At 31.6% G+C, this 15,305-nt stretch overlaps 1 protein-coding gene, 1 long non-coding RNA gene and 1 pseudogene across 4 annotated transcripts; 2 read left to right on the forward strand and 1 right to left on the reverse strand.

The window, feature by feature from the left end:
- Positions 1-3,619: 3,619 nt before the first annotated feature.
- LOC138338927 (mediator of RNA polymerase II transcription subunit 20a-like) lies at positions 3,620-4,357 on the reverse strand. Its single transcript, XM_069290014.1, has 3 exons — positions 4,253-4,357; positions 4,048-4,137; positions 3,620-3,841 (listed from the first exon to the last, which is right to left on the reverse strand). The coding sequence occupies exons 1-3, from the start codon at positions 4,355-4,357 to the stop codon at positions 3,620-3,622; spliced, it is 417 nt and encodes a 138-aa protein (XP_069146115.1).
- Positions 4,358-4,996: 639 nt separating this feature from the next.
- LOC109121292 (probable disease resistance protein At4g27220) lies at positions 4,997-8,445 on the forward strand (annotated as a pseudogene).
- Positions 8,446-10,634: 2,189 nt separating this feature from the next.
- LOC109121225 (uncharacterized) lies at positions 10,635-14,858 on the forward strand. 3 transcript variants are annotated; one of them, XR_011212063.1, is made up of 10 exons: positions 10,635-10,752; positions 10,898-11,027; positions 11,652-11,707; positions 12,127-12,287; positions 13,068-13,163; positions 13,241-13,413; positions 13,503-13,610; positions 13,936-14,056; positions 14,133-14,557; positions 14,657-14,858. It is a non-coding gene; the product is annotated as an uncharacterized lncRNA (long non-coding RNA). The 3 variants fall into 3 exon arrangements; XR_011212064.1 differs by lacking the exon at positions 13,503-13,610 and having other exon boundaries at positions 14,657-14,857; XR_011212062.1 differs by lacking the exons at positions 13,068-13,163; positions 13,241-13,413; positions 13,503-13,610; ... (1 more) ...; positions 14,133-14,557; positions 14,657-14,858 and having other exon boundaries at positions 12,127-12,545.
- Positions 14,859-15,305: the final 447 nt, after the last annotated feature.

Consider the following 15,305-nt stretch of genomic DNA (forward strand, 5'->3'; position numbering starts at 1 on the left):
TGCTCTAATCCAATCAAATCACGAGTTGACCCAGACTCTACCCTAATTGACGGCTCTACTCACTATTGATATTTTCTTTGTTTTCCAAGGATTCAACTCAAGTTAGTCATGATTTTTTTTCGTAGATCAATTGTTTATTGATTTTTTTCTTTGTTGCTTAAGTGACAGATTCAACTTAAGTTCGATATGAGCTTATCAATTTCTAATTGATTTTTTCTTTGCTATTTGAGTGAAAAATCAATTCATGTTAGATGTTTCTTAATAAATCAATTTTTAATTGATTTTTCCTTTTGCTGCTCAAGTTACAAATTAAATTCAGGTTAGGTTTGAACTTTTCGCAAAAGATGAATATATTTTATTGATTTTCTTTTTCTGCTCAAATGACAGTTTAAAATTAGGTTAGGTTTGAGTTTCTCTGAATAGATTTTAATAAAAATGATTTACCTTTTAGTGCTCAAGTGACACATTCAACTTAGTATGATGTAGTATTTTCTCAATAGATTAATTTATTAATAGATTTTTTATTTGTTGCTCAAGTGATAGATTCAACGTAGGTCAGATTTGATCTTCTCTAATATATAAAAAAAATTATTTTTTTCCTTTTTTGTTCAAGCGACAGATAAACTCGGGTTAGTTTTGAGCTTTTCTACATAGTTCATTTTTTTAATAAAATAGAAAAATATTTGTGTTAAGGTTAATTTGTGCACACTTTAAATATTCCACAAAATACCTTCTATCTCTCACCAGCATCGTTACTGGGTAATTTTACCAACCAAGGTTCAACTTATACTTTTTTCTCGCTAGGATTTCAACCTTAGTATTCACACCTTTGGATGCGGATCATTCAATCATTTAGCACATTTCTTGGTGCTATAAATATTATGTATAATATTGTTCAATGAAACCTATTGAGTATGGTTAGGAGTTCTTTGGTTCAAAAATATAAATTTCAGTGATGCTCTTTTACTCTAACCTTAATTTTTTTCTAATTTATCATCAACTAAGTCAAATAATTACCCCAATAAGATTTGCAAAAATTATGAAACATGAGGACCCTAACCTTGTTTTATGAAAGAGTAACAATTGAAGATGCTTGCAAACTATATAGGAATCTATAATTACATGATAATAATAGGTATAAATATAAAGGTACCCTAGGAATAGACAATCAAAACCTATCTAGTCCATTCGCAGTACAAGAGCTACTCGATATCATGATATTGAAATGTAACTATTTCCTTTCCAAATGGTTATGAGAGGGTTTATACCATGTAGAAAAAATTTAGTCAAATATTTTTGTAATGAAATAATCTCTAACTTGGCCTCAGCTTGCTACTGAGCTAACTTGGCATCATTTGCAGCGCTGGTAGTATTACTGTAACTTTAGTCGAAAGAAGTTCATTGCGCAAAAGCTAAATTTGAATGATCATGCTAAGGTGATAATTTTATAAGCTAAATTCTTCATTTCTTTGAACGAGTTAGTTATATAATATTTAAGAATTAGGAATTTTTAAAATTTTCCCACTTATTTGAATAAATATATTAATTCTTACTTAACAAAGATAAAGGAACTTAAACAATTGATGATCTCTCCGATTAAAAGACCAGCAAATATAAATAGCTAGGACAGTGAATTTTTTTTTTATTTTATACTACATGAAGTTATGTTGAAAATATCACTAGAGTACTGCTTTGCCATTGAATCGTCTTTATATCATTTTGTGCAGGTGAATATTGTTTGTTGTGGTGAAAAGTTGAATAGAGATATGACGCTCAAAGAAATTCAACTTAGATGGAAGTCACACCTTCCCAATTCTGGAAAGTGAAAGACTAAATGGGAGTTGGAGGAGGCTATAAATCAGCTAGGATGCATCAGAAGCGAGAAGCTTCAAACTCCACCCAATAAATAACAAGTGTGTGGCTACTGAAATCATGGCTTAAAAAAAGTGAACTACCTATATCACAACAGACTTAAAGACTAATCAGTAGACACTTTTTGACGTGCATAATAATAGTCCCAGAGCTGTTAGTACCTTAATTCTCTACTTTATTATCGGCAAAAAATCTATTCATTCGTCTTGTATTATCTAGTTTCCAACGAAATATTATGCTATAGACTTCTATATTAGCAATTGTCTAGTTTCCAATAGGGTTTTATGATTCTCACTAATCTGTATTCCTTTAAAGGGAGATGGAAGTGAGACTATTTACCTATCAGATTTTATTATAAGATTTAAGCATTGAATTAGTCTGAACAAGTCTTTAATTATTATGATCTTGAACAAAGTCTTAGAATCATTAAGATGTATTATTTTGTTGATGATATTCATTGTCACACTCACCAACCACAACCACTAATCACTTCTTTCATCACAATGACGCGAAGCATCTTCCTGAAATTTAACTCTGAATATGAAATTTTTTGTGAACTTGAGACTTTGTACATATCTTGGTGTTACATAATTATTTGATTTTCCTTTTGTAAAACACAAGCTATTGTTTGCATTTCACCAAATAACATCTAACACTCAGTTTATCTCATCCATATCGATTTTTCTTCTATATTTTGAAATCTCATACTCATCACCATGTAAAGTGAAATGACCGATTTGCAACATTTTGCAACTTGAATCTGAATGATTTAGACCTTACGTCATTAAGTGCATATGTTATCATTAAGATTTAAGCATTTAATTAATCTTAAGTGTTGAACAAAGTCTTAATATCTTGTCTAGATAATTTACCACTCTATCCACAATCACTAACCATCACCATTATCGTTATCAATCACCAAACACCTTTGTTATCACGACCACCATTGATAACCACACTTTATACAAGCTCATTCGAAGGCAAATATATTACACATTCTAGCATATAGAATACTTACTGAACTCGAAGTTTGGTGCAAACATATATTATACTTATTGGTTTCAACTTCTACTATATGTTTTGATAAATATACACTTTGAGTTCAAAAATGATCGTGAGCTAGATTTGCATCGTCTAGCTTCATATTACCAATCCTTTAGGAAAAAGCCTTGTAACATTATACATGTAGTGATTAGGAATATGGGTGGGGTTACAATGGTGTTTTATAACTTGTAACATTATACTTGGGTTGATCAGGAATACGGGGTTACAATGGTGCTTTATAACTTGAAACATTATACTGGTGGTGATTTGCTTTTCACAAAAAAAATGAAATAAATAGAAAAATGAGATTATGTGGGGTCATGATAAAAGTTTATGTAGCCAAACAATTGAACGAACAAAATTCTCCTCTAAATAAATTATCTACATTCTTTATTTTCCTTTATAAATAATATAAACATATATACCATATTTCATTTTGAGCAAAAAAGTTTAATCTTTAAAGCTTAAAAGTCCATATAATCTTAAAGAACAATTCTTCAAACAAAAGAAATCATTTAATTTCCATATCACCAACTAAAAAGGAAAAGGAATTACATTGATCTGAAATCATATAGTAGCTTCAAGATTTCTTACTATTGATGTGCATATTCCCAATATATTTATGAAAATAACGAACTCATTTATGAAGCTAAGGAAAAATCTTATAAAGTCAACAAATATTCAAATTTCTTGTTGGTTGGGCTTATTGAGCCATTGTTGTCATTTGAGCCAAGATGCTAGCATATTGTACAACAGTATGTCGTGAAGTGTATTGATCAGAGAGGCCAAACTCTGAAAAGTTCGGTTCAACATGCACAAAATGACCTGGTAATGATTTTTTCCCAAGAGTTTCCTTCAATATCTCGAAGAATTCACTCATAATCAAATGTGATGTTTTCCATGAGGAAATCGGAAGATACTCCATCTACAAAAGAAAACATCTTATGAGGCAAGCATTCTCAGAACAATAATTATTTTTTTAATTAGGTAAAGTACAATAATTGAATTCCTCTCCATGAAGTGTAAAAAACATAATATTTTACAACATAACTATTTCTTTTAAATTTTTAAAAAACGTTTTACTATAAAAAGCTTCAACTAAGAATAAAATCTCTAAAAGTATTTGCATACCTCCATAACTATTCCCCTCAAGTTACCAAAATTTATTTGAACAACTTTACCTACTCGCACTCGGAAGTCACCAAGTCGATACTTAAACCCCTATATCATACAAATATTTTAATGAGTATTTATGAAGACAGGATTTTGATGGTGTTATATAAGTATATCATCCTCAATACGAACAATAATTCGCAGATCTCAATATAATACAAACCTCACAATTAAGTGGAAACTTTATTCTGTAAGATTGTAAGTTGTCCATTATCGTTTGCATTGATGATTGTGCTTCCACAATCAGTCTTTGCCTACTAAGTGCCATGTAAAACTTGTTTTGTTTTTGAAGTGAAGCCCCCAAAAAATGTTGGGGAAATTCTGATGCATTTGCTTGTTCTAGTAAAAGAAAAAAAATCATCAACAATCAAATATCGTATATGGCTACAAAAGTACTCTTAAAAATGATAGGATGTTTAAGCTAAAAAACAGAGGAATGAAAATACAAAAAAATTGAGAATAGGAGATGTTTAGACCATGAAATTTTTTCACTTTTTATGGGAATTCAACTCCGAAAAACACGTTTGACCATAAAACTCACAATAAAATTTAACTTCAAGTAGAATTTCAAAACTTTTGAGAATTTGAAAGTCTTGTTTTCACTTCAATAGTAGAGAACAAGGGCTTCAACATGACTCACTTGATCAATTGCGGAGAATATTCCAAAAGCAAACATATACTTATACTTTTTATCTACATTTCTTTGTTTGCCATATGGAATCAGATTTTTTGAAATGTTATGTAACCAAACATTCAAACTTTAATAATGACCCCACTTTTTTTTTGTTTTCATTGTCATAATACAAATTCTTCATTATTGTTCTGTTTGTTAAGCTTTCCTTATACAGAAAACTAGTCTCTCTCTCTATATATATAGCAGAGTTCAGAATTAATTAATTAATCAGATATGGAGTTGTTATCTATTGTTGTGGCAAAGGTAACAGACTTCTTGATGCAGCAAATTGCTCGAGGGATTGGGTATTGATTTTACTACAAGAGCAACATTAGCTGAATGCATAAAGAATGTGAGAATCTGAAGAATATCAAAAGTAAGGTCCAGGAAAGAGCGGAAGTTGCCCAGAGAAACTTACAACGCATTTCACACAATGGCGAAGCTTGGTTAACTAGTGTCGATACCACTACTGAACATGTGGAAACTATAAGGCAAGGTACAACTGAGGTTGAAAGGGGTTGATTTTATTGTTGGTGTCCAAACCTGAAGTCACGTTACTCGCTGAGCATGAGAGCTAAGAAAATTACACTGGAGTTAATTCAACTTTAAAGTGAAGGCACCAATCTAAATATTCTATCCTTTGATCGTCCAATTCAAAGTCATGAGGCTATACCTAGTAATAGTGGTGAGGTGTTTGACTTTAGAAAATTCCAAGAGGATGAGGTCATGGAAGCTTTGAATGATGACGGGCCACTATGATTCGGATATGTGGTATGGGTGGTGTTGGTAAGACAACACTGGCTAACAAAATCAGATAAAAGGCGAAGCAAGAAAGGATGTTCAATGATATTGTTGAGTCGTGGAGAGCGGTTGTGTACAAGGTTAGTGGATCAGAACAGTCACATTCGTATAATCATAGAAGATGTATGGAAGGCTCTTGATCTAAAGAGACTTTGAATTCCAAGTGGAAGCAACTACAAACATCAATGCAAAGTGATATTCACAAAGCGTTTCCGATCTGTTTGTGAAGCAATGGGAGCACAGAAGATCATGGAAATTGGGATGTTATCTGAAGAGGAAGCTTGGATTTTTTCAAGCAGAAAGTCGGTATTTTTGTCAACAATCCGTCTCTACTTGACATCACAAAAGAGGTTGACAAAGAATGCAAGGGGCTGCCGCTAGTAATTATTATAGTTGCAGGAGCACTAAAAAACCTTAAAACCAAGCCTTCGTGGGATTGTGACCTTGAACAATTAAGAAGTGATAAAACAAGAATTAATCCTGAAGTGACCAAAGAGTTGTATAAACCTCTAAGTCTAAGCTATGATTTCTTGGAATGTAATGAAGCGAAGAACCTCTTTTTGCTTTGTTCCTTGTTTGAGGGAGATAGTAATGTCTGTCCTGAATAATTACTAAGATATGGAAGGGGGCTTTGCATCTTTTCAGAAATCGGAAAGTTAGAACAAGCAAGAAGTACAGTGTGTCTTCTGTTGGAAACATTGAATGATTATTTCTTCTTAGCCCAATGTTCAGACAAAAACTATGTTAAAATGCATGATGTGGTCCGTGATGTGGCTATAAGTATCCCGTCTGAGGGAGAGCATAACTTTATGGTAAGTCACCATGTTAACTCAGATGAGTTCCCAAGAAGAACTTTTTATGAGCATTTCACTCACATGTCAATAGTTGCAAATAAATTTGATGAGCATCCTAGATCAATATTTTGTCCAAACTGATGTTTTTAATATTGAAACTCCTGGTTGATGAATATTCGTTCAAGTTAAAAGGATGATTTTTTTGATGGAATGGATAAACTCAATGTCTTCAGCCTGAGTGTATATAGGGAATACCCCGTTCTGCCTTTGCCGGTATCCATTCGGAGGTTGTCAAGTTTGAGGACGTTGTGTCTGAGTAATCTAGTGTGTGGTGACATATCCATTATAGGGAATCTTGTCACTTTAGAAATTCTCAGCATAAGAGATTCTCGGTTAGTGGAGGTGCTAGTGGAGATTGGAAAATTAACCAATCTAATTATGTTGGAGTTGCGGAATGAGTGTAAAACAATTGAAAGGATTTCAACAGGTGTCTTATCAAGTCTAGTTCAGTCGGAAGAACTACATATGGTTGTAGTAGAATATTGTAGTTACTCCACCTTGAGTGAACTAAAATTCTCATCGAGATTGACCGCACTGACATTAAGTAAATGTGCCAAAGATGTTATCTACAGTAACTTGAGCCTTTCCTCTAAGTTGATACGGTACAATCTTACAGTGAGTGACATGTGGACTTCAATCATGGATGATTACGACAGGAATATTACTTTAGAGGTCATGGAGACTAGGCCATTGGGTAATTGGATCTGCCACCTGTTGAAGGAGAGCGAATTCATACATTCAATCGTAAAGGGATCTAATAATGTGTTGACTGAGTTGCAACAAAATAAACTTCAGAATGTGAAATGTCTCCGCCTCGCTAGATGTAATTTAGTGACACATTTATTGACGAGCTCTAGGAGGAGACATGAAATAATCAAGTTCTTCAATTTATATGAGTTGAAGCTTCAGTATCTGAAATGCCTGACTCACTTTTGCAGTGACAATGTTGAGGCCATTAAGTTCCCTCAGTTACGGAAAATGATCTTCGATGAGTTACTGAAGTTTCAAAATTTCTGGCCTACAGCCAACGACTCCATCACTATCTCAAATCCTCTTTTTCATGAAAAGGTTTGCTTCTTATCGTGAAACTAGCTAACTTTTTCAATTGTTATTCATAGGGCTAATTTTAGTTTTTAAATATTTCTGTATTTGTTTATAATTATTTGAAATCTTATTTCATTTTTGTAGTGCGAAAATAAATAGATATGGAAAAGGAAGAAATAAGTAAGAACAAATTTAAGACTTTTTTTTAATGACCCTCTCAAGTTTACTTTGGGGTCATATGAGTTGAGCTCAAATAGGCTATAAAAATCGAGTTTGGTTATTTTTATTTAACTTTTATAACCTTAATTTGAAATGTATTAAGGCTTGAATAAATTGAGTTTGAACTTAATTCAAATTATCTTGAGTTGAATACATAAAATTATGGACGGATTAGACTGGTTACCTAGCTCCAAGTTTTATCCATGAACATTTGCAGGTTTCTTGTCTCAACCTGAAAGAGCTAGACATCTATAGTTCTAACATAAGTTCTCTATGCTCTCACCAACTTCCAATTGCCTACTTCAGCAAACTTGAAACATTGGAAGTAAAGAATTGTAGAAAATTGAGAAACTTAATCTCTCCATCAGTGACCAGAGGTGCTCGGAATCTACGAATACTATTGATAGAAAATTGCGTGTCAATGGAAAAAGTGATCACACAAGAGGAACAAAGAGGAGAAGATATCATGAATAATGAGCCCTTATTTCTCCTCTTGGAAGAGCTGCAGCTTGAAAGACTGCCTAAGCTGTATAACTAATTAAATCTAGTGCTATCTTTCTATCTTAACTTTATAGTAATAGTAATATTCAGATACATATTTATGTTTGTCAATTGAACCAACTTTCTCATACAGTATTGTCAATTGGAAACTTTATTATTCTCTGCTCCCATGAAAAAAATGCAAGTGAAGGCACTACTGAAAGTGACAAATCTGAAGCTAATGATGGCGACAAATCTGAAGCTGCTGATGACTCGGAAGGGTGAACCATGATTTTGGGGTGATGGCAGAAGCTAGTGATTTCTATGAATTAAAAGATAGCTAGGAATTAATAGTCCATGTTATTCGAACATGACCTAATACATATACTGTTGTTTGTTGATTTTAGAAAGAAGGAGGGCATCTTGAAGAAGCAGCATAAGCCTAAAGTAGTAGCCTATATTATTTTGTCGAGCCCATTTGATATCTTATTAATCAAGCCCTAGTACCCGTATAGAGTAATATGCTTATGATGGAGGTAACAAGCAGAGGCATATCAATATTATAATCCATGGATTCGCGTGAACCCAACTGCTTTTGCCAAGAGACATTGTATTTGTATCAGTAATTTCCTTATAATTACAGATTCCGATTGATTATTATCTGGGTTTGGTTCCTCATAAAAAAACTCATAATGCATTTAAAGGATTCCTCTTCATCTTAAAGTTGTTGTGGCACTTAGACTTACGAGAGAAAAATGCATAAAACTTTTCCTTACTTTATAAATAGCCAAAAATTTAGAACAAAATATTTTCCCCTAGTCCCTACTAATTTTAGAATATCAATCATATGTTTTTTCTGAAGTATGATAAGTGGTCTTCTTGTTGTTTGTATGTTTGTGTAAATATTATGTCAAAATTTAGTGAAACTCGCTCATTTGACACCCATACACAAAATCAAAATGGTAATTTAGAACGCAGGGGTAATATGTTTTGAGAATCATTTTTCTGGGAAAGAAATTTCTAAATAGAGAAGTTTGATTTTAGTCTAGAATTAAATACACTTCATCTTTACCCTCATATTATTTGCTTGAATTACATAGAAATGTCGCCTTTAGTTTATACATCATTTATTCAAGAGAAAATAAATTTCTAGAAAATTTATACGTAGTGGGAATGATGATCGTGCAGATCACAAGGATACCAACATTGTTAATAAGCCAGTTAAATGGCATATCTAATATTAAATAAATATGAGAATGATTAACATAATATTTCAAATCACAACAAAGATGTATATGCGTGATTAAGTTGGTGAGCTCTTATCTTCCTCTATATAGGTACAACGTATGAATTCTCCAAGGAATACAACATTGACCTCAAAATGACAACAACGAAATTTTACATGAGTGGTTTAAAATGAACATCGTCCAATTGAGGTTTCTGAGTGAAATTTTGTGCCAATTTTAAGGAGTCATTTCGTGCCAATTTTGAGGGATCACACATGGATTAGGCCTAAACTATGATGCACACATTGATAAATCTTTCTTATTTAACATACAATTTTTCTAGCAAAATGATGTAAAAAGTCACATCTTCATAAATTGCAGGGGGTTAAAACTCCCGTTAATTTTAATATAAAATTTATATTTGTGGAGATTTTAACTCCTAGAGTTCACAAATTTGTTGGGATTTTGACTCCTAGAATTTGAAGTGCAGTTTTATTGATATTAATTTGTGGGGTTCAAAATCCCCTAATAAACCCTTGTTAATTATAACCACGCTTGGCATATAAAAAATTCTCGTGACTTAATTATGTGACACCTAATTGTAGGGATTTTTTAAGTACTACAAAATTAAATTGTAGGGATTACTGACTGCTGCAATGTATAATTTAAATTCCACAATTTAATTGATTTTATAATATATGTATAGCATTATTGATATGCCTGATCAATAAATATACTCCTATCATAAAATTGCAGAAAAGCTGAATTTCAAAATTTTCTAAATTTTTTAAAACAACTTCAATTTATATTCACGAGCAAATAAAACTCTAATTTTCAGCTATTATCTTTTTCACTTTTAAAATAAAAATTATTTTTTTACTAATACTCATAAATTTCAATTTTTCGTATCCCTGCCCCCTTAATTTCCTTTTATCTTTTAGGTCTTTCATGGCTTTATTCTATTTGATTGACATCTACTTTTCGCAATTAAATTTGGAATTTAAAAATATTTTTGAATCTGGTGCTTTTAATATATGACAAATTACTTAATTACACTCTTTTACTGACATTAATATCTATTTATCCCTACTTATTTTAAAATTTTCAAAAATCCCTTATATCCAACAATTAATAAAATTTGTAAGATACATAAAGATTTCCCACCTTTTTTTTTACAGCCAATACCCACGTTTCATTACAAAGTGCACTCTTTTTTTCAGCTAACACACACGTTTCCCATTACCCATCACCCTCTTCAGTTTTATTCCTAAAATCTCTCCATATCTCTAGTAGTTACAAAACTTATATCCATTTGATTTTCACTAGGAATCTCCCTCAGGTTTTTCAATTTCAAAGTTTTTAATGGGTAAGAATTTTATTCTTCATTGTTATCTTCTTCGTGCTTTTTACTAGATACATATGGAATCTAATACATCGCATAGTGTTGGTGTTTCTCATACTAATGTTAATCGTACATATGATTTTGATGATGATATGTGGGTTGAGAACAGATCCAAGCGATTGCATGATCCATTAGCGATGAACGACAAGAGTATTGTCAAACCAAAGAAAAAGGTTGGAGAAACTCCAAAAAAGGGAGAAGAAAAGTGACATCTTTTTTCCCAACCTGCACTTCCTAAGGTATGCGTTTAAACAAACTTTATATTTTTATGTTTTTGTTATGGTGTTGTTGTGTTTGGACAGAAAGTTTAAATACATTAATAGTAAAGATACATTACTTATCAATTCAATATTTTCGTAGTATGTAAGAACAATATCGATTTATAATGGTTAATTTTGTGTTTTTTTGATACATCAAAATCCTAATTTTACATTGATACATGTGTTTGTGAAATCGAATTAAGAGTCATTTAACAATGAAAACAGATTCACTAATTTGAAATTCAATTAAAGCATCATTTATTGTATAGTTTTGAAGATGTATCATATGCATATATTGCTCAATTAATGATCATTCATTGTTGTAGCATTTATTTACATTTTTTGATTGTCAATGCATATGGTGTATCATATACAATAATATAATTCAAGTGTCTTATACACATATGTAATTGGTATATGTTAATGAATGCATATGATGTATAGTGCATTCATATAATTCAAGTGTCTTATACATATATGTGATTGGTATACATTAATGAAATTTGTGTACAATATTGTTAGTTACTCGTGTATCTTATGCATTTCACGATGGGTTTAATATGCTGTCATTATAAAATCGTGATGTATTTATTGAATTTACAGATTATCTTCAATGTATCATTCACTCTCCATTACATCATATGTTTGAGATTAGACAGGTACAATTTTATATTTTATTTTTTGTATAAACAAGGCATGAATTATGTTATCAAAAAAATATCAGCACATCCATTGAGGTTCGGAGCAACGTTCAATTTTGATTTTGTGAATGAAATCAAAATGTCCATAAAGGATGAAGGCTTTGAAATGTTCAAGAATACAATTTTTGGACCATATTTGAACGTTCCAAAATGTAATTTCCAGGGTCAGAGTACTAAGTATATGTTGTTGGAGTTGCAACAGGAAAATAGAGATGTATTGTATGTTCGTCATGCTAATGGTACTGTATTAATGATTGTTATAAAAGAATTCGCCATTGTAACTGGCCTTAAATGCAAAAAAAATGTTAAGGATTTGTCATATTCGAAATCCACTCTAAGCCGATTATTACAAAAATATTTCCCTGATTTGACTACAGGTATAACCAAAAGTCGCTTGATACAATGTTTTGCAATGGGGAGTTGGGAGACCACACAGGAATCTGTTCAGATGGATATATTATACTTCGTCAATCTTTCATGTTATGCCATCTTGGTGAGACCATCATACGTATCGAAGAGTTTCTAATGGTTGAAGATGGTAGGTATAAATTGTATTTTTGGGGTCAGATTGCATTCTATAAGCTAATTACATCACTCAGATAAGACTTCAACCAAAATAAATGAATGTATCGCTTATTTGATATGCCTTATACACTCAACGTATGAATTTACGAATGTGAATCTAGTCTAAATCCAGAGTTTGCTGTTAAAGTAGCAAATGATTTCCCAAGATTTGTAATTGGACGGTCCTGATTGTAAATCTTGTTGTAAATAATATTTTTTGTATTATACATAATATTGCCATAACATTCAACCATTTAAAATGCAAAATGCATGTTCAAACATTGTACTAACACCAGATGAAGTGGAAGTCCTTGACTTACCTGATGTTCAAGATGCTCATAGTGCTGAACCATCCACAACAGCTGTTCATGCAAACAAAAGATAAGTCAGGTTTTGAGAATTTCTCAACAAGCCCTCCTGGTCGTTTATTGAGAAAATCATCACGTGTATCTAGTACATCATCTCCGCCACCACCCAAAAGAAGAAAGAAAATTGATACACCTAAAAGAATTGAAACCTAAATTGTTAGAGCAGTTAAGACCGCCATTAAACCAGTCATTCGCAATGCAGATGAAGAACCTACCCCACATGCTAATGTATCTTCTGCCCATGTCTCTTCACAAGTCTAAAAAAATAAGTCTGTGTATCTCGATATTGATGAACTGAAACAACATATGAAGGAATACGTAAGTAATGATATCAATTTTTATGTTTATTCATAAATATAAAACTAAATGTTAAATTTTTTTAATAGGTTGAAAGTAAATTTGAGTATCTTGTGAATTTGATAATGGCAAGTAACTCTGAGGTGATGAGTTCTAGGTATAGGGAGGACGACCAACAACCAAAGGTACTGTATTGTATATGTGTTTTGTTTGTGTGTTTTAACTTTCATAGATCATTACGCTATAAATTTATTTCATGAAGGAGATGGGAAGCAAGTCAACACGTACATGGTTGAAGCTTTCGATAAAGAAGGCAATGATGGACATCAAACAAGTACCTTTAAGTTTGATCAACAATCAACCTCACGGGTACAAATGGATTTTGCCAACAACAATCAAAACATTGGTGTACCTGATTTTGATGTTGAAAATCAGGTTTATTTTACTTTATTAATTGCGTATATCAAATTGTATGATTTATAGTTAACCTATTTTGATTGAAAAAACATGTTTAAAAAATACAGACTGAAGATACATTGAAGAATCATCAAGAAATGAAGGACGTTTGAGAACATCAATCCTCAGATGCATTTATTCATCATTATACTACAGAAACATCTGAGCATAAGAAAGTAATTTTATCATCGTAAATTAACTATTAACATACACCAATTTTGTAGTGATACATCAAATTGTGTCAATATGATACATTGCAGTTTACTTGGCTGATACTGTACATTGCAGCTTACTTTTATAATACTGATACATTGTAGTTTACTTTTAATTATGTTTGTATGGATACATTACATTGTAATAATTTGTGACTAATTAAAATTGTTTGTGTACTATATGTAATTTGTAGTTTGATGTAATCTGCCATTGTTACATTAATTGTCCTTTGTATATGATTTTTTGTTCTATAATGTATCCTACACTAATCAGTGCGTTGTTATTCAGGATGATCCATCATCACAAATTCCTCATCATTTATTCGAAGGAACAATGAATGAAGATGCTTTATTAATGTTCAACACAACACCAATCAATCTGTGCCAAATTTATTATATTTGATACATCGGTAATTTATGTTTCATATATCATTTAAATATCATATAATTTATCAAACTTTTTTAATATCAATTTAAATCTTATAGGATCTGCAACATCTGGTACAATATCATCTGATACTCAAGAAGTCATGAATACACTTATTGTTGATCTAGGAAGATTGTCTATTTCATGCTAAACTAGTAAATAGTGCAAATTCACAGGAGTTAACCAACAATCAAAATTCGCTTTCGGACAGTTAATTATCCACTGATATTTCAATAACAGAGATTTCTATCCGAAGCGTTACAAATACTCCTCATGCACGTATCAGGATGCCTTCAAAAAACTGCAAATCTCCCTATTTAACTTCATTTGGGGCAAGTGAAAAAGGAGAAGAGGCCATAGAGGATGTAATTCATCCAAATTTTTCATTTGAAGGATGTGAGATCACAAACCGAGCTCCTTCATATCTGATTGATGAGTTTGTTGAGTGAGTTACTACATGTCTTCTTAAAACTAATGCTAAAAAGTAAGTTTTATATGTTTTTTATTGATTTGTTCAATATTGAAATTACAAACTCTTGTTCTGCTTTTAAATAACATATTTTCTTTACACTTAATAATACAGGAAACCATCAGAGGGTAAGTACAAAGCAAGAGCCTCTTCATTGGATTTTGAAATGATGGATTATGTTGTTGCATATCCGTCGAATAAAAATTGATTTTATGCCATGTCCCAGCCCTAAAACTGCTGGACTAATCAAGTAATTTTGACATATATATTTAAATTTCACCTGTCTGCAAATGTATCATATATAGGTTTCTTAATGTGTATGGTACATTCAATTAATATGTGTTATATACATATCAATATCATATACCACTTTCAGTATCTAACATTTTATTATTATGTTTTCTTTCAAATGTATAATTATGTTTATAATTATTATGTTTTCTTTCAAAACTTCGCAGCATGAATCAATACATATACACAATTGCCAATTGTTTGTTCAGTGAACATATCAATAGTACCCATGAAAGGTATTATAACAATGAGTCTGATGATAATATTAGTACCCAAGAACACATTGATCGAACGAGAGCAGTATCAATATATGATAGGTCAATAATCATCATGAAAAGACTTTCAATATCAGCTTGATTGCCATGACATCTTGTGGACGATGTTTATATTCCAATTAATTATGATGGAAATTTTCATTGGGTGTTAACTATTTTTGAATTGAATCAAAGGTTGATACATGTATATGTCTCTT

This window comes from Solanum lycopersicum, chromosome 10 (assembly GCF_036512215.1).
Source record: "Solanum lycopersicum chromosome 10, SLM_r2.1".
Classification (NCBI taxonomy): domain Eukaryota; kingdom Viridiplantae; phylum Streptophyta; class Magnoliopsida; order Solanales; family Solanaceae; genus Solanum; species Solanum lycopersicum.